This window comes from Coregonus clupeaformis, chromosome 17 (genome assembly GCF_020615455.1).
Source record: "Coregonus clupeaformis isolate EN_2021a chromosome 17, ASM2061545v1, whole genome shotgun sequence".
In the NCBI taxonomy this organism is placed as follows: Eukaryota; Metazoa; Chordata; class Actinopteri; order Salmoniformes; family Salmonidae; genus Coregonus; species Coregonus clupeaformis.
Window position 1 is genome coordinate 8,323,836 of NC_059208.1, and position 20,141 is coordinate 8,343,976.

At 47.0% G+C, this 20,141-nt stretch overlaps 2 protein-coding genes across 7 annotated transcripts in view; one reads left to right on the forward strand and one right to left on the reverse strand.

Moving 5' to 3' along the window:
• Positions 1-20,141, reverse strand: part of LOC121586539 (receptor-type tyrosine-protein phosphatase U) — a 293,456-nt gene that overhangs the window by 255,008 nt on the left and 18,307 nt on the right. The gene's annotated exons all lie outside the window — the stretch shown is intronic.
• LOC121586542 (intelectin-like) lies at positions 6,201-7,644 on the forward strand. Its single transcript, XM_041903298.2, has one exon. It carries the CDS (start codon positions 6,227-6,229, stop codon positions 7,208-7,210), a length of 984 nt encoding a protein of 327 aa, XP_041759232.1. The 5' UTR covers positions 6,201-6,226; the 3' UTR covers positions 7,211-7,644.

Consider the following 20,141-nt stretch of genomic DNA (forward strand, 5'->3'; position numbering starts at 1 on the left):
TTGTTGCAGATGCGTGGTCCCATGGTGTTTATACTTGCATACTATTGTTTGTACAGATGAATGTGGTACCTTCAGGCGTTTGGAAATTGCTCCCAAGTATGAACCAGACTTGTGGAGGTCAAAAAAAAATGTCTGAGGTCTTGGCTGATTTCTTTTGATTTTCTCATGATGTCAAGCAAAGAGGCACTGAGTTTGAAGGTAGGCCTTGAAATACATCCACAGGTACACCTCCAATTGACTAGCCTATCAGAAGCTTCTAAAGCCATGACATCATTTTTGTCACGACCGTCTTCAAAGGGAGTAGACCAAAGCACAGCGTTTGAAGTGAACATGACTTTATTAATAAAGTGCAACACGAAAAACAATAAACAACGACGAAACGTGAAGTCCAACAGTACCAAGACTGAACACGGAACAAAAACCCACCAACACAAGGTGAAAACACACAGTTTAAATATGGCTCCCAATCAGAGATAACGAGCCGACAGCTGACACTCGTTACCTCCGATTGGGAGTCACATGACTAATCAAAACCAACAAAACCAAACACACCCAATAACACAACATAACCTACCCAAAACCCAACAAAACGAACACACCCTGACTCAAAATACAAGTCCCGGAGCCAGAGTGTGACAGTACCCCCCCCCTAAAGGCGCGGACTGCGACCGCGCCTCACAACCCCACAATAGGGGAGGGCTGGGTGGGTGTTGCTCCTCGGAGGCGGCTCCGGCTCCGGGCTTGACCACCACCCCACTATAGTCACTACCCACTCTCGTAGCCTCCTCCAAATGACCACCCTCCAATTTAACCCACCTGGATTAAGGGGCAGCACCAGGCTAAGGGGCAGCACCGGACTGAATGGCGGATCCTGGCTGGCTGGCTCTGGCGGATCCTGGCTGGCTGGCGGATCCTGGCTGGACGGCTCTGGCAGATCCTGGCTAGACGGCTCTGGCGGATCGTGGCTGGACGGCTCTGGCGGATCCTTGCTGGACGGCTCTGGCGGATCCTGGCTGGACGGCTCTGGCGGATCCTGGCTGGACGGCTCTGGCGGATCCTGGCTGGACGGCTCTGGCGGATCCTGGCTGGACGGCTCTGGCGGATCCTGGCTGGACGGCTCTGGCGGATCCTGGCTGGACGGCTCTGGCGGATCCTGGCTGGACGGCTCTGGCGGATCCTGGCTGGACGGCTCTGGCGGATCCTGGCTGGACGGCTCTGGCGGATCCTGGCTGGACGGCTCTGGCGGATCTGGCTGCTCATGGCTGGCTGACGGATCTGGCTGCTCGTGGCTGGCTGACGGATCTGGCTGCTCATGGCTGGCTGACGGATCTGGCTGCTCGCGGCTGGCTGACGGATCTGGCTGCTCATGGCTGGCTGACGGATCTGGCTGCTCGTGGCTGGCTGACGGATCTGGCTGCTCGTGGCTGGCTGACGGATCTGGCTGCTCGTGGCTGGCTGACGGATCTGGCTGCTCGTGGCTGGCGGAAGGCTCTGGCTGATCCTGTCTGGCGGAAGGCTCTGGCTGATCCTGTCTGGCGGAAGGCTCTGGCTGATCCTGTCTGGCGGAAGGCTCTGGCTGATCCTGTCTGGCGGAAGGCTCTGGCTGATCCTGTCTGGCGGAAGGCTCTGGCTGATCCTGTCTGGCGGAAGGCTCTAGCGGCTCCTGTCTGGCGGAAGGCTCTAGCGGCTCCGGTCTGGCGGACGGCTCTGAAGGCTCATGGCAGACGGGCGGCTTTGCAGGCTCAGTACAGACGGGCGGCTTTGGCGCCGTTGGGCAGACGGGCAGTTCAAGCGCCCGTTGGGCAGACGGGGCAGTTCAGGCGCCCGTTGGGCAGACGGGCAGTTCAGGCGCCGTTGGGCAGACGGGCAGTTCAGGCGCCCGTTGGGCAGACGGGCAGTTCAGGCGCCGTTGGGCAGACGGGCAGTTCAGGCGCCCGTTGGGCAGACGGGCAGTTCAGGCGCCGTTGGGCAGACGGCAGACTCTGGCCGGCTGAGACGCACTGTAGGCCTGATGCGTGGGGCGGAACTGGTGGTCCCGGGCTGAGGACACGCATCTCAGGGCTAGTGCGGGGAGCAGCAACAGGCCGGGCTGGGCTGGCGACGCACCCCGTAGGCTTCGTGCGTGGAGCAGGAACAGGCCGGGCTGGACTGGTGACGCACCCCGTAGGATTCGTGCGTGGAGCAGGAACAGGCCGGGCTGGGCTGGTGACGCACATCGTGGACCTGGTGCGTGGAGTAGGAACAGGCCGGTCCGTACCGAGAACACACACCACTGGCCTTAACTGGGGATCAGGAACGGGCCGGACCGGACTGGTAACACACCTCAGTCTCTCACGCCGTGCCACAACAACTTCCCTCCCTCTACTCGCCAATGGCTCCCGTAATCCGATAGCCTTCTCTCCACATCTCCCTGTGGCAGCCTCCTGCTGCCCAGGCGCCCAAGCCATGTGCCCCCCAAATTTTTTTGGGGTTGCCTCTCGTCCTTCCGACGATGGCCCTGCTGATGCCGTTGCTCCTCTCCTGCCAGGTTCTCCCCCTTCATCGCCCTCCGGTACCGGACGGCCTCCTCCTGCGTAATATGTCCCCAGCCGAGGAGGACATCCACCAGCGTTCTCTCCTTACCCGGCGCTTCCTCCCACAAGAAATTCTTGGTAGTACTCTCGGGCTTCCAGCCTTGCCTCCATGCTGCCTCCTCATATCGCCGCCTCTCGGCTTTAGCTGCCTCCAGCTCTTCACGAGGACGGCGATATTCTCCCGGTTGTGCCCAAGGCCCCTTACCATCCAGAATCTCCTCCCATGTCCATGAATCCTTTATGGGTGGATATAAATCCTGTGTAGGTGGATCCTGTTGCCGCTTGACACGCTGCTTGGTCCTTTTATGGTGGGTTTTTCTGTCACGACCGTCTTCAAAGGGAGTAGACCAAAGCGCAGCGTTTGAAGTGAACATGACTTTATTAATAAAGTGCAACACGAAAAACAATAAACAACGACAAACGTGAAGTCCAACAGTACCAAGACTGAACACGGAACAAAAACCCACAAACACAAGGTGAAAACACACAGTTTAAATATGGCTCCCAATCAGAGATAACGAGCCGACAGCTGACACTCGTTACCTCCGATTGGGAGTCACATGACTAATCAAAACCAACAAAACCAAACACACCCAATAACACAACATAACCTACCCAAAACCCAACAAAACGAACACACCCTGACTCAAAATACAAGTCCCGGAGCCAGAGTGTGACAATTTTCTGGAATTTTCCAAGCTGTTTAAAGGCACAGTCAACTTAGTGTATGTAAACTTCTGACCCACTGGAATTGTGATACAGTGAATTATAAGTGAAATCTGTCTGTAAACAATTGTTTGAAAAATTACTTGTGTCATGCACAAAGTAGATATCCTAACCGACTTGCCAAAACTATAGTTTGTTAACAAGAAATTTGTGGGGTGGTTGAAAAATGAGTTTTAATGACTCCAACCTAAGTTTATGTAAACTTCCGACTTCAACTGTATATATATATATATATATATATATATAGACTTTGGCTTCTATTGGTTTCCATTTTAAATTTTTGGTGCAATAGGGTATTTGCTCCCCATCTGAACAATAACTTAGGGGAAAGACTGAGCTATAGTGTTTAGTTTCTACATATCTGTCTTCAGATGGCTTAACTTGTACGATATAGAGTACCATCCAAAAATAACAGGGCACTTTTACCAGATAGTTGCCGTTGAAAACCTTGTTAAGACTTTATTTTAAGGTGCACATATTAGCCACTAATTTGTAGTTAATAGGTGTGTATACAAGCAGCTAATAAGCCTTTTATAATGTTTTATTAGCCATTTATTAGTCCTTAAGTGTTTTCTTATTCAAACATTATAAGTCACGTGTTACTGGCCAAATCTTAATAACCTCATTGTTAGTCATAATAAAGACATATTAGTATTTAATAAAGAGCAAGTTACACAATAAAAATAATCTTAGTAAGGTTTCTCAATGTAGAACTAATAAAAGCATAGTACCTTAAGATGTGTTCCCTATATCTAAGTATTACCTTATTCTTATAATATTGTTATAATATTGTCCAGAAATGATCACATTGGATAGAAAGGCCACATTACATCTCCCCACACATGAGCAAAAGCGTATAATGTTCCTGAAACTAAGAATGTGTAGTTTCATGATATAGTACACTTCCATAGTGTATCTTTGTATTAGGACTTGCTGCAAGTACATGTATTTGGACAATGACGTTTGTATTTGTTTAGCCTATGGTTCAGTGAGGGAGAGTTTGCATTTGATTAGTCTATGTATTTATTTAGCTTATGGTTCAGTGAAGGAGAGTTTGCATATGTGTTATATATGTCATATGTGTTTGTAGAGGGGTTTAGAATAGCTGATGCCGTATCGACACAACACCTTAAGTAAACGTTTCTCTCATTTCCTGGGAAATTCCCATTTAGTCATTTGTGGTCATGTGTGTCCTTCAAGTGGTCATTGTGATTTAAAGATACAGTATGGACGTTTAGTTGCTAATTGTTTATATCAAATTTTCAATTGAATGTTAGCTTGTATGGCATATATCAGGGATCATCAACTAGATTCAGCCGCGGGCCGATTTTTTCTTGAGCGGTTGGTCGGGGGGCCAGAACATAATTAAAAATATTTTTTATATTACAAATTCACGGCAAGAAGCCCAAACAGATATAATATTTGACTAAAACATGATCATTTCAAACCTTGCTTACATTTGTATACAATCGCATACAGTGCCTTCAGAAAGCATTCATACCCCTTGACTTATTGCAGATTTTGTTGTGTTACAGCCTGAATTCAAAATGTATTAAATTGACTTTGTAAATTGGCTGTTCATCGTTGCTAGACAACCATTTTCATGGCTTGCCATAGATTTTCAAGAAGATTTAAGTCAAAACTGTAACTCGGCCACTCAGGAATATTCAGTGTCTTCTTGTTAAGCAAATCCAGTGTAGATTTGGCCTGTGTTTTAGGTTATTGTCCTGCTGAAAGTTTAATTCATCTCCCAGTGTCTGGTGGAAAGCAGACTGAACCAGGTTTCAATGAATCAATGTCTTATTTAATTAAACTACACAATTATTTTGTTTCAGGCAAACATTACATGCTTTTGCTTATGGGTGTGGGGAGGTGTGCCCATTTTAGCTTACTAAGAGCCTGCTTCTTGTGTAACTTGCTCTTTAATAAATACTAATATGTCTCTATTATGACTAACAATGAATCTATTAAGGATTGGCCAGTAACACATTCATTATAATGATTGAAAAAAATATATACTTAAAGCTGCAAAAGGTAACTTTTTGGGCGACCTGACCAAATTCATATAGATATGTGAGTTATAGATCTGTCATTTTCATTGAAAGCAAGTATAAGAAGCGGTAGATCTGTTCTGTGTGCAATTTCTATGCTTCCCATTTGTTTTTGCCGTCTTTTACTTTTGGTTTTGTACACCAGCTTGAAACAGCTGAAAATACAATATTGTTGGTTATGGAAATTATATTTCTCAGCGGTTTAGATGATACAATGATTCTCTACACAATGACTGCTTCTTTTGTCACATAAACTGAAATTAGGCAAACCATTAGAATTTTAGCAACCAGGAAATGGCAGAGCGATTTCTGCATATTGCACCTAAATAAAGGCCTAATATATGGCTAATAAGACATAATAAAGACCTTATTAGCTACTTTTATACACTCTTATAAACTACGAATTCTAATAAAATCAAATTGTATAACACATATTTAGCAGGTGTTATTGCGGGTGTAGCGAAATGCTTGTAATACTGCAAAGTTGCTTAGGAGCATTAGCTAATATGTGCACCATAATATATGTGCTAATATATGTGCACCTTAAAATAAATTGTCACCAAAATATTTGATTTAGTTGACATACCCATGTATGAAGATTAAACAAATGGGCTCCTGCCTACATGCTATTTTAATATGGGCTGTCCTTCACCTAAATGATCACATCACAGTGTTTCTTAATCTTTGTACACAAGGTGTGCAAAGATCCTTTCGACATGAGTGCACATGACCACATTTGCCAGGTGTGTCATTGTTAAAAGCACATGTGCTTTATCAAACATTGATATTGGAGCATTGCCAAGGACTTAACATGTATAAGTACCTCAAGGATGTAAACGTTCAACAGATCCTCACTGAAACCTTACTACAACAGACATGATGTACCAGGCTTTTCTGCTGACGATCCCTCTACTTATGGCGTTTCAGACGTCAAACACTTCACCGCTTGATTCTGTAAAGAAGATTGGACCGATAAGTGCTCCAAAAGTTGCCAAAGTTGATGAGATAAGAAATAGGGCTCAGTTCATTGCTAGAAGCTGCAAGGAAGTTAAAGACGTATATGGTCAATCTGAGAATGGTCTGTACTACTTGACCACAGCTACTGGGGTGGTGTACCAGACCTTCTGCGACATGACCACAGCGGGCGGCGGCTGGACTCTGGTGGCAAGCGTGCACGAGGACAACATCTACGGGAAGTGCACGGTGGGCGATCGTTGGACCAGCCAGCAGGGCAACAACGCCAACTGGCCACAAGGGGAAGGCAACTGGGCCAACAGGAAGACCTTCGGAACAGTGGAGGGAGCCACGGATGACGACTTCAAGAATCCTGGCTACTACGACATCGTAGCAGAAGACATGTCAGTCTGGCACGTTCCCAACAACACTCCGGTCAACCACTGGAAACTGGCTGCCATCATGCGCTACCACACTGACAGGCGCTTCCTCCATCTGTACGGGGGAAACCTGTACAACCTCTTCCACCGCTACCCAGTCGAGTACAACGTTGGGGCACACCTGTCCGACAATGGACCCTCCATTCCCATAGTGTATGACCTCGGGGACAAAGAGTCCACCAAAAGGTTCTATGGCCCTTACACTGAAGGGGAGACTGAGGGAGGCTTCATCAGTTTCAGAGCAATAAACTATGAACGGGCGGCCACAGCCATCTGCTCTGGGGTCAAACCCAAAGGCGGTAATGCTGAAACCTACTGCATTGGTGGCTGTGGGTTTTTCCCTGAGGGTAACCCTCTTCAGTGTGGGGATTTCACCGCCTTTGCCTGGAATGGCTATGGGACCCATGTAGGTTGGAGTGCATCAAAACAGATGATTGAGTCAGCTGTGTTACTCTTTTACCGCTAATGCTCTGTGCATTTACTTTTCTTTGATTGATTGATAGATTTTGGGGTAAAACAATTTCCATTACTATAAAGAAATAGCATAAAGCAATAACCATTCCATACATCATAAAAGTATTTGCGTCTTATACAATCATTAAATGCCGATAGTGGCGAATATATTATTATGTCATGTGAGGCTCTTAATAACTGAATCACTGTAAGGTTACTGTAAACCACTTTGTGACACCTGTTGTGTTGGGGTGATGGGGGTTGGAAATTCAGTGTATGGATTGTGTGTGTTTGTTTGAACTTTCTTCCTGCAGTAACGTAACAATAAAGTAGTCTATAGGTCTGAGAGCATGAAATGAGCCTACTGTACTTTTTCATTATAATATTTATTTATTCTTTTTTTGGTGGGTGTGGGTGGGGAGGTTAAGATGAACTTACTCCTCCAAATGTGTCTATCTATAGAGAGATGGAGAGGACATATTCTGAGAAGGAGAGAGAGAGAGAGAGGGAGAGAGAGAGAGAGAGAGAGAGAGAGAGAGAGAGAGAGAGAGAGAGAGAGAGAGAGAGAGAGAGAGAGAGAGAGAGAGAGAGAGAGAGGGGGGGGGGAGAGAAAGGCCATGTTCAGAGTGCTGTAATGATGCCCCAGTGTATTGACACAACTAGCCATGTGATGTTTTGAAATGTAGATATACATTGTATGCTGCTGGCTGTCGGATTAAAACATGTTTGTCACTTGAAGAAAGACACTGGGCATGATCGTATCTAACTAATGGCGTTCCTCTAGGGGACACACACACATGGCCGAGAGGCAGCAGGTGACATAATGATGAAGAGAAGAAAAGCCGCCAGCCCAGCCTCAGAATGTCCATGGCCATACAGCATCATTATTTCTGGGTCTGTTTCCCTGGTTGAGGCTTTCCTGGAAGTTGAGAGCCAGCGATGTTCTGGCTAACACACTTCAACTTGTGTTAGGATCACAGTCACACACAGCCGTACACACACACAGCTCACTCTCTCAACATGAGTAGCAGTGGTATGTCATGGTCATGGATACAAACTCTACATAGGACACCGAGTTATGCACCTTGGCCTAATCTGAAGCTAACTGATAGTGAGGTCTGTGGGGAGAGAGGAAAAACACAACCTGTCCAGCCTGAGACAGTGAGGGAGTGTCACAGCCTGAGGGCTAATTAGCTTGTCGCTAAACATTCCATCTGGCCACTACTCTCAGGGGTCAGGAGGTGGGAGGAGGGTCGAGAAGAAGAAGTGAGGAGAGGGGAGAAGAAGGGCTGAGGAGGGGGAAGACGAAGGGGTGAGGAGGGGGAAGAAGAATGGCTGAGGAGGGGGAGAAGAAGGGCTGAGGAGGGGGGAGAAGAAGGGGTGAGAAGGGGGAAGAAGAATGGGTGAGGAAGGGGGAGAAGAGGGGGTGAGGAGGAGGGAGAAGAAGGGGGGAGGAGGGGGAAGAAGAAGGGGTGAGGAGGGGGGAGAAGAAGGGGTGAGGAGGGGGAATAAGAATGGGTGAGGAAGGGGAGAAGAAGGGGTGAGGAGGGGGGAGAAGAAGGGGTGAGGTGGGGGAAGAAGAATGGGTGAGGAAGGGGGAGAAGAAGGGGTGAGGAGGGGGGAGAAGAAGGGGTGAGGAGGGGGGAGAAGAAGGGGTGAGGAGGGGAAGAAGCCATGAAGAGATGATTCATCCTTAAGACTGACTAACACTTTGACAGGATGACACGGTTGTCTGTGCGTCTGTCCCCTCCCGCCTCCCCGTCTGTCCTGAATAAGATGGGAATAATTAATTGCCAGGCGCGTATTGACAGGCAACGAGGTGAACGAGGTGACTTCAGCAACATCTGGCGGTGGCGGTGTCTTTGCGGTCACGTCAGCCGGACAGAGCAGTGTTTGAGTGAGCTAGCCAAGGAAATCAGGCTCTCTGTTCAATCATTTCAACAAATTGTACTTATTCAGACCTTTTCACAACATTCGTCACAAACTGCAACCCTGACATCAGCATAGTCATAGAGGCATACAGCAGGGACCTGAAGGTCATTCTAGCAGAACCCACCCCTGTTGCTATGGGGGAGCAGGTCTGAGAGATAGATAGAACCCACAGAGGCTCAGAGGTCACATATAATTGGTGCAGAGGGACATAACATAACATTAATTATTCAATGACTATTCTCCATACGGTACCATAAACCACCTGGATGATATGATGTATTCTACCTGGCTGGCAGGAAAAGTGTTCCTATAGTCTCTGTCTTCAACCTATAGCTTAATCTATAGGTCAACAGATCCTATAGCGTGGGTGTCAGGGGAGAGACATTATGACACTGGTACATCAGGTTTCCACCTGTCAGTCCTGCAGAGGAGAAATCAGGCAGGGTTATGGTCACGTTCTCTCTTTTCCTCTTTCTCTCTAATTATTTATTTCTCTCTCCCTTTCTCTCTCTTTCACTTTGCCCTCCCCAGCCAGCAGCAGCTCAGCGGTGTGAGAGGGATATAAACCTAGCAGAGCCCCAAGCCAGACTCACCAGACTCACCAGACTCACCAGACTCACTAGCTATAAACCCCAGCTCAGCCGCAGGGCAGACTCAATAGCTATAAACCCCAACTCAGCCGCAGGGCAGACTCACTAGCCTGACTAAAGTGGATTTGGGAAGATAATTAGAAACCCTAATCCCCTATTGTGTCACGACTTCCGCCGAGGCTGCCTCCCCTCCTTGTTCGGGCAGGTTTCGGCGTTCGTCGTCACCGGCTTACTAGCTGCTGCCGATCCATTTATCATCACTCCACTTGTCTTGTCTAATTAATCACACACACCTGGTCCTTATCCCCAATTAGTCATTGTATAAGTGTTCCCTCTGCTTCCTTGTCTGTGTGGGTGATTGTTTGTTGTGAGTTGTGTGTAGCTCGGTTGAGCTACCCTTACCTTGTTGTTGCCAGGGTAGTATTTTCCCCTGTGCCTGAGTGTTGTTGTCGCATGCTTGCGCAACTGTTTATCGACGGAATAAACTCTTTGGATGCGTATTACTCTCCTGCGCCTGACTCCTATCACACGCATCACACATTGTCACCATTCCATAGCACGCTGCACACAGAGGAAAGACAATTACTTTATTTGGAAAATAAAAAATGTATGATTTGCCACATTTAAATTGAATAATGACTGATGTGTGTTAAATTATTATTTTTCTATGAATAACAGGAAAATGTGGGCAATTTTTTTACTGTTTAGGTTCAAAGTCGAACCGATGCATACAGGACTGGTCAATTATTATTTAAGACATAACACACAGTTGTCATAGTGATACTGAGACATTGCCTTTTGAGAAAGAAAACCTTAAGGGTAGTAGCAACATCAGTTGACTTCTATACATTTCTACGGAATAGTCATTTTTCAACACCAGACTTATATGTTTGTATTACAGCTCTCAGCTGGTACCAAAGCTCTGCAGATAATATCAAATATCTTTGCTTGACATACAGAACCTAGATCTCCTGATCCATATCTGTTTAAGCATGGTCATGCATCCCATCTCCTCTAAGATCTACAGGCTTTACATTCAGTCCTCACTGGGTGCCATCTACAGCTCTGATTAGCATAGTGTGTTAGACAGGACAGAGAGCTTGATCTCTCTCACTCTCCCTCTCTCTCTCTCTCCCTCCCTATGTGTACAGCCTCATGCCTATGCGTAGTCACCTACAGTTGGTCATATCTATAGCTGTGATTAGCATTGTGTCTTAGACAGCATTGTGTCTTTCTGTCTTCAGATAAACACACCAGCCCCCTGAGAGGATGAAAGGAGGCAGCACCAGTAATCCTAGATCATCCAGCCCTGATTGAGAACGGTGTGAACGTGACTCACACACACACACTCCACACACATACACTCACCAGCGTGCCTCCCTGCATCTCCCCTCCTGTTTAGCTGCCAAGCACATGAATGCCAGTCACGCGTGTGGTATGATCAGGGCCTTTGGACATCCTTGTAATCACCCCTCGGCCCAAACCATGTAAATAAAAACAGGGTTACTCTGCTGCCAAGCCTGTGAGGTGATTGTGTGTGTGTGCGTGCGTGTGTGTGTGTGTGTGTGTGTGTGTGTGTGTGTGTGTGTGTGTGTGTGTGTGTGTGTGTGTGTGTGTGTGTGTGTGTGTGTGTGTGTGAATGCGAAGGGAGGGGGGCAGCATTAGGGAGAGGAGTCATGCATAGGATGTTACAACAAGATCGTTTGGTTTAAATGTCTCCTCCCTCAGGTCTGAATGATAACAGGCACATTAAAACGACAGGCAGGATTTCCATACTGACGACTGTTACTGTTCAGACACACACACCTCTTCAGGATGGGTACTTTACATTGATACTAGTATGACTCTGAGAAAGAGTGGTTTGTTGTTAAGGGGTTGTTTTTCCCTCTCAGTCAGCACTGAGGCTGTAACAGCAGGACATGGACAGACAAAGACAGGGAGGGAGAGGAGAGCTGTTAGAGAGAGGGACGGAGAGGAGAGCTGTTAGAGACAGGGAGGGAGAGGAGAGCTGTTAGAGACAGTGACAGGGAGAAACAGGGAGGGAGAGGAGAGCTGTTAGAGACGGGGACAGGGAGGGAGAGGAGAGCTGTTAGAGACAGCGACAGGGAGGGACAGGGAGGGAGAGGAGAGCTGTTAGAGACAGGGACTGGGAGGGACAGGGAGGGAGAGGAGAGCTGTTAGAGACAGGGACAGGGAGGGACAGGGAGGGAGAGGAGAGCTGTTAGAGACAGGGACAGGGGGTATTGGTTTGTTTGACAGATAAGAGCCTGGCTGACAGCTCCTCTGATGGCTGCTCTGTCATGTCAGATGTTCTGTTCTGTTCTCCCCACCATCAGCAGCAGTGTGGTGAAATCAAACAGAGTGACAGGTCAGCCAGGCTAAGAGGGGTGCAGTGAGGGTGTGGTAGGGGGGTCTGTCTGTCGGTCTTTCTGTCTGTTTGTCTGTATGTTTCTGTGTCTGTCTGGTCTCCTCTATAGCTTGGCCCTAGTCTTGAGACACAAAGTTTACTTCAGTTCTCTCAGGCAAGCTAAACTCCTCTGAACCTAGCCCAAGAATCCTTTCATCTGTCCCTCATTGCTTTCTTCCCTCCTTCTCCTCCATCCTTCCTCCCCTCCATCCATCCTTCCCTCATTCCCTTCGTCTCCTCCATCCCTCCTCCCCTCCATCACTCCATCCCCCTGGCCTATGTGCTTGAGAGGAGACAAGAGACTCAGAGAGCAGTAGTAGTCCAGAGGGAGTCAGAGGGCAGTAGCAGTTAGCCGTGGTCAGCAGTAGTAGTCCAGAGGGAGTCAGAGGGCAGTAGCAGTTAGCCGTGGTCAGCAGTAGTAGTCCAGAGGGACTCAGAGGGCAGTAGCAGTTAGCCGTGGTCAGCAGTAGTAGTCCAGAGGGAGTCAGAGGGCAGTAGCAGTTAGCCGTGGTCAGCAGTAGTAGTCCAGAGGGAGTCAGAGGGCAGTAGCAGTTAGCCGTGGTCAGCAGTAGTAGTCCAGAGGGAGTCAGAGGGCAGTAGCAGTGTGGCTCTAGCAGCAGTGGTCTGGATCGATGAGGACAAACACAACACTAATGAGCTACTGATCCTTAAAAATCTGGTCACACACACACACACATACATACACACACAGATGCACACTTTTGCAAGAGAGCCGATATGTACCGAGACCCTTATAAGCGTTAAGGGAAATGCAGTGAGGGAAATGTATTGACAGCCCTGTTGTCTTTCTGACTTTGATTAATTCAGACACGGTGGTGAGAGAGAGAAGACAGTGTGGTGTGGACAGGAACTGGAAGGATCCTGCCTCTATAAATACACACAGAAGAGAAGGCATCCCAACATACACGCAGCAGCTCCTGTGGGACAGAACTCAGCCCATAGAGAGAGGAGGCCCCTGAGGGGATCCCAGGGAGAATTTACCAGCTAGACAGATCAGAGAGAGGAGACTAGAGGACGCCCAGTGACCAGATGAGAACAGAGAAGGAACATGAGAAAGGGAGGGAGGGAGGGAGGGAGGGAGGGACTCAAAGCCAAATTACCCTCCTCTTCCTTTACTCAGGGGAAAACAAACCCACACATCACATCAGGTGAAACAGAATGTAGGACTAGGGGGAACAACCACATGAGCCTTATAGAGCCTGAGTAATCTAGTAAGGGTGAGACTGACACTATTGCCTGACTCAAGGGTGACGCTTGTCAACTAGAAAAACGTCAACCAGGGAGATAGTTTGTTGACAAAAAGCTTGATGCATTCTTAATAACAAAATTCTGTAGATCACAGCACAGGTCAAATACATATGTCAAATACTTTCATACTTGAACTGTGCTTGATTTAGTTTGAACGGAAAAATGTACACAGTGCAATAGTCTCAAGAGGACAGGTCTGGGTTGGTTACATGGACCACTGCTCCATTTCAACTCCAACTCCTCTGCAGCTACAGGGTGCGTCCCCAAATGGCACCCTATTCCCTATATGCACCCTTGTCAAAAGTAGTGCAATACATAGGGAATAGGATGCCAATTATGATGCACCTACAGTGGTGAAAGAGCAAGCCCAGAGAACATCAATTACAGAGGTGAATAGTGTAGCTATCTGTCTGCTGGTTCTCTTCAAGGTCACGCTCCAGGCAGGCTAAAGAAACACTATAAAGCCTGAAGACCATCCATGATCTCCTCTCATTCATCATCTCTAACCCTGAAACAGAGATAAGGCAGACGGTAACCTGCCTAAATGACTACCGCCCCGTAGCACTCACGTCGGTAGCCATGAAGTGTTTTGAAAGGCTGGTCATGACTCACATCAACACCATCATCCCGGAAACCCTAGACCCCCTCCAATTCACATACCGCCCCAACAGATCCACAGATGATGCAATCTCTATTGCACTCCACACTGCCCTTTCCCACCTGGACAGAAATAGCACCTATGTGAGAATGCTGTTCATTGACTACAGCTCAGCGTTCAACACCATAGTAACCACAAGCTCATCACTAAGCTAAGGACCCTGGGACTAAACACCTCCCTCTGCAACTGGATCCTGGACTTCCTAACGGGCCACCCCCAGGTGGTAAGAGTAGGCAACAACACATCTGCCACGCTGATCCTCAACACTGGGGCCCCTCAGGGGTGCGTGCTTAGTCCCCTCCTGTACTCCCTGTTCACCCACGACTGCGTGGCCAAGCACGACTCCAACACCATCATTAAGTTTGCTGACGACACAACAGTGGTAGGCCTGATCACTGACAATGATGAGACAGCCTATAGGGAGGAGGTCAGCGACCTGGCAGTGTGGTGCCAGGCCAACAACCTCTCCCTCAATGTGAGCAAGACAAAGGAGCTGATCGTGGACTACAGGAAAAGGTGGGCCGAACAGGCCACCATTAACATCGACAGGGCTGTAGTGGAGCAGGTCAAGAGTTTGAAGTTCCTTGGTGTCCACATCACCAACAAACTATCATGGTCCAAACACACCAAGACAGTCGTGAAGAGGGTACGCCAACACCTTTTCCCCCTCAGGAGACTGAAAAGATTTGGCATGGGTCCCCAGATCCACGAAAAGTTATACAGCTGCACCATCGAGAGCATCCTGACCGGTTGCATCACCGCCTGGCATGGCATCTGCTCGGCATCCGACCCTAAGGTGCTACAGAGGGTAGTGCGTACAGCCCAGTACATCACTGGGGCCAAGCTTCCTGCCATCCAGGACCTATATACTAGGCGGTGTCAGAAGAAGGCCCAAAAAATTGTCAAAGACTCCAGTCACCCAAGTCATAGACTGTTCTCTCTGCTACCGCACGGCAAGCGGTACCGGAGCACCAAGTCTAGGTCCAAAACAGTGTCTACCCCCAAGCCATAAGACTGCTGAACAATTAATCAAATGGCCCCCTTTGTTTTTACACTGCTGCTACCCCTACCTACATGTACAAATTACCTTGACTAACCTGTACCCCCGCACATTGACTCAGTACCGGTACCCCCTGTATATAGCCTCGTTATTGTTTAATTTACTTTCATTTATTTAGTAAATATTTTCTTAACTCTATTTCTTGAACTGCATTGTTGGTTAAAGGCTTGTAAGTAAGCATTTCATGGTAAGGTCTACCTATACCTGTTGTATTTGACGCATGTGACAAATAATATTTGATTTGATTTGATTTAGCAGAGCCCATCCCAGAGTCAAACACACACACACACACTAAAGATGGTTTGACACAGAGATGCTGCAGCTGCTCTTTGTCTTGACACCTGGTCTGTGAGAATGAAGTGTAGCTCAACCCATGGGTAACACACAGACACTCCCATTGCTGTTTCTTATAGGGAGACAGAAGACAGAGGCAGGCAAGGGGCCAGGAGAGAACTACACACACACTCACAAACACACAATCACACACCGAGGCAAGGAATGGCCAGGAAAGAGAACAGGCTGCACTCTCTCTACTGACAGCTCAGAGAAGTCCTCACTGTGCTTCACAACCACACACACACACACACACACAAAAAGTCACTAAATCATATCCTGACAAATGACTTCTATCTTACTGAGACCTAATGGTTTCTAAAACAGGCTGCTGCCTTGAGACGTATGACAGATCCCTACACTAATGAAAGAAGGAGAGTGAGAAATGTAAAGTATTCTGTCTTAAACAGGGGCGGCTTCATTGGGCTTTAGCTAGGCTCCAGTCTCTTCCTCATCTCTCTATCCCCTTTGGGGGCGTCTCTGGGACAAATAAGGGACTGAAGCTTAGAAGACTGCAGCTGAAGACAGAGGCTCTCCTGTGTTCATAGAAAACAACAGCCTCTCTGTCCTAACACTGTCACTGACCCTCTCATCTCTTCATCTCACTTTCTCTCAGCCCCTCTTTCCTTTTGGATCTCCTTCTTTTCCATCATCTTCCAATTCTTCCTCTCTTTACCGGATTTCTCTTTGGTCTCTCTCACACACAAACGTTTCTTACTTTCTTTTAGACCCCCTCTCCCCCTCCCTCTCTCCATCTCTCTCCATCCTGTAGACTCTGATAATGAGAGATTGTATCGTCTTGCTTCTCTGCACTCGTCTCTCAGTTTGAGCGAGGTGCTCCCTCATTCCAATATACTGTAAGTTAAATCCTCTAGTGAAGCCCCAGCCCCCCCCCCCCCAATCCCCCCCCACACAGCTCCTCTCCTTGCTTACTCTAGCTCACTGGGCCGGAATAAATCCCGTAGCCGACAGTCTCGCCTCTGAATGGACTCTCACCCTGAAACCAAGCCCAGAACAAAACCCTGCTGCACCAATCCAACAGCAATGAACCCACTAGTCTACCTCAGGGAAGGTGTGGCTACCCCCTACAGCCCTCTCACACACACTCACACACACCTTCACTACCCCGTCTGCCTTCAAAAAGGATAACTTCAGCTGCCTAACCGGTCTGAAAAGGCTGGTTCCCCCTCCCTAGATCAGCTAACCCATCCTCAACACAGGAATTTCACATGTCAGTGATTTAGTTTTTCATAGAGTTGAAGGAAATTGCTCAGAAAAGCATTATTCTCACAAGCATATTTGACATATCAACATCATTATGGCCGGCTGTCAGAGTGTGAGACTGTCAAGGGAGTCTTCATACCTATTCATTAAAACCCTTTAGTGTTATCTTGAATAGTCTGAGGAGAGAGAACTCTGTATTTTACATTTGCAGCCTAGCCGGGCTTAAATACATCCCACCCACCCACCCACCCACCCCTTTCTTCAAACATGCATATAACATTGTGTAAAAGTATCAAAAAGTCAAGAAATGTTGAATTACCAATGATCCTTTAAAAAACGGAGCCCCATAGCAAGTTGTTGCAACAACTTAAAATTCTTAAGTTGATAGGATATATTATGAAAATCAAGTAAATTAAACACAATTTCCCCTTGCTGTTCTTTTTACTCCCAATTAAATGTTCAGATTTTGCAGTATATTAAATTGAATTAGCATTTTCGAATGTCATGCTTTTTGAACACATTCAAATGGTATTCAAATATTGAGTAAAACCAGAAACGTGCATTTTTATGTGAAAAACATACAAATCCCATCCCATTGCCCCATTTACCCTTGCCAGAACCCCAGCCTTTATCTCCACCCCAGAGCCCTTAGTTTCTGCTGCCAGCCCAGCTTGAGCTGGAGGTCACTCCTGAGTCAGGGTCGTTCCACACTGTGAGAGCCCAGCAGTGCTATGTGATGGCCCTGTCAGCTTCACAGCTTTACAGCACCAGGCTAGCACTGTGGTTCCACAGCTCTGATTAGGGTAGTGCACCGCAGACTTTCACAGCACATTATTGGCCCTGTCAGCTTCACAGCAGAGTTGCACAGCTTCACAGGTACACAGCACCAGGGACTAGGACCATAGCAGCTCCACAGCTCCCACTAGGGGGATGATCTAGTCTGCAGTATGGAGCCACAGGGGAGCTGGCTGGCACTGCAGTAACACACATTATGGCTATACTTTTAACCTTCACTGCTAAATGAAGCCTGAAGTGTGTGTGTGTGTGTGTGTGTGTGTGTGTGTGTGTGTGTGTGTGTGTGTGTGTGTGTGTGTGTGTGTGTGTGTGTGTGTGTGTGTGTGTGTGTGTGTGTGTGTGTGTGTGTGTGTGTGTGTGTGTGTGTGTGTGTGTGTGTGCGTGTGTATGTGCGTGCGTGCATGCGTGTGTACTTTCTCATCCTTAGAAGTAACTTTCTTAGTGAGGTACTGTGGTAAGGTAACTTTCAATCCAGGCTGTATTCTATTCTTTCTTAGTGAGGTGCTGTGGTAAGGTAACTTTCGTTCCAGGCTGTATTCTATTATTTCTTAGTGAGGTGCTGTGGTAAGGTAACTTTAGTTCCAGGCTGTATTCTATTCTTTCTTAGTGAGGTGCTGTGGTAAGGTAACTTTAGTTCCAGGCTGTATTCTATTCTTTCTTAGTGAGGTACTGTGGTAAGGTAACTTTCATTCCAGGCTGTATTCTATTCTTTCTTAGTGAGGTACTGTGGTAAGGTAACTTTCATTCCAGGCTGTATTCTATTCTTTCTTAGTGAGGTGCTGTGGTAAGGTAACTTTAGTTCCAGGCTGTATTCTATTCTTTCTTAGTGAGGTACTGTGGTAAGGTAACTTTAGTTCCAGGCTGTAGTCTATTCTTTCTTAGTGAGGTGCTGTGGTAAGGTAACTTTAGTTCCAGGCTGTATTCTATTATTTCTTAGTGATGGTCTGTGGTAAGGTAACTTTAGTTCCAGGCTGTATTCTATTCTTTCTTAGTGAGGTGCTGTGGTAAGGTAACTTTAGTTCCAGGCTGTATTCTATTATTTCTTAGTGAGGTACTGTGGTAAGGTAACTTTAGTTCCAGGCTGTATACTATTATTTCTTACAGTGAACCAGCAGAGGTAGAGGGAGGGAGAGGGAGGTAGAGGGAGGGAGAGAGGTAGAGGGAGGGAGAGTGGCAGAGGTAGGGATGGTGATAGAGGGAGGTAGAGGGAGGGAGGTAGAGGGAAGGAGGGAGACTGAGGGAGGCAGAGGGAGAGAGGTTGTGGAAGGGAGGAAGACAGAGGGAGGTAGAACAGAGGTAGGGAGGCAGAGGTAGGGAGGTAGAGGTAGGGAGGAGGAGGGAGGGAGACAGAGGGAGGGAGACAGGCAGTAGAAAACCTAAACACTATATTTGACCTCTCAGCTTCCCTATCAAATCTAAAAATCTCTAACAGAAAACCAAAGAAAAGTAATAACAGTGATAAATGGTTTGATGAAGAATGCAAAAACCTAAGAAAGAAATTGAGAAACCTATCCAACCAAAAACATAGAGACCCAGAAAACCTGAGCCTACGCCTTCACTATGGTGAATCACTAAAACAATACACTACGGAAAAAGAAGGAACAGCATGTCAGAAATCAGCTCAATGTAATTGAAGAATCCATAGACTCTAACCACTTCTGGGAAAATTGGAAAACACTAAACAAACAACAACACGAAGAGCTATCTATCCAAAACGGAGATGTATGGGTAAACCACTTCTCCAATCTTTTTGGCCCTATAACAGAGAACATACAGCAAAAAAATATACATGATCAAATGCAAATCTTAGAATCAACTATTAAAGACTACCAGAACCCACTGGATTCTCCAATTACATTGAATGAACTACAGGACAAAATACAAACCCTCCAACCCAAAAAGTCCTGTGGTGTTGATGGTATCCTCAAATGAAATGATTAAATATACAGACCACAAATTTCAATTAGCTATACTTAAACTCTTTAACATCATCCTTAGCTCTGGCATCTTCCCCAATATTTGGAACCAAGGACTGATCACCCCAATCCACAAATGTGGAGACAAATTTGACCCCAATAACTACCGTGGGATATGCATCAACAGCAACCTTGGGAAAATCCTCTGCATTATCATTAACAGCAGACTACTTCATTTCCTCAGTGAAAACAATGTACTGAGCAAATGTCAAATTGGCTTTTTACCAAATTACCGTACGACAGACCACGTATTCACCCTGCACACCCTAATTGACAAACAAACAAACCAAAACAAAGGCAAAGTCTTCTCATGCTTTGTTGATTTCAAAAAGCTTTTGACTCAATTTGGCATGAGGGTCTGCTATACAAATTGATGGAAAGTGGGGTTGGGGAAAAACATATGACATTATAAAATCCATGTACACAAACAACAAGTGTGCGGTTAAAATTGGCAAAAAAACACACATTTCTTTCCACAGGGCCGTGGGGTGAGACAGGGATGCAGTTTAAGCCCCACCCTCTTCAACATATATATCAACGAATTGGCGAGGGCACTAGAACAGTCTGCAGCACCCGGCCTCACCCTACTAGAATCTGAAGTCAAATGTCTTCTGTTTGCTGATGATCTGGTGCTTCTGTCACCAACCAAGGAGGGCCTACAGCAGCACCTAGATCTTCTGCACAAATTCTGTCAGACCTG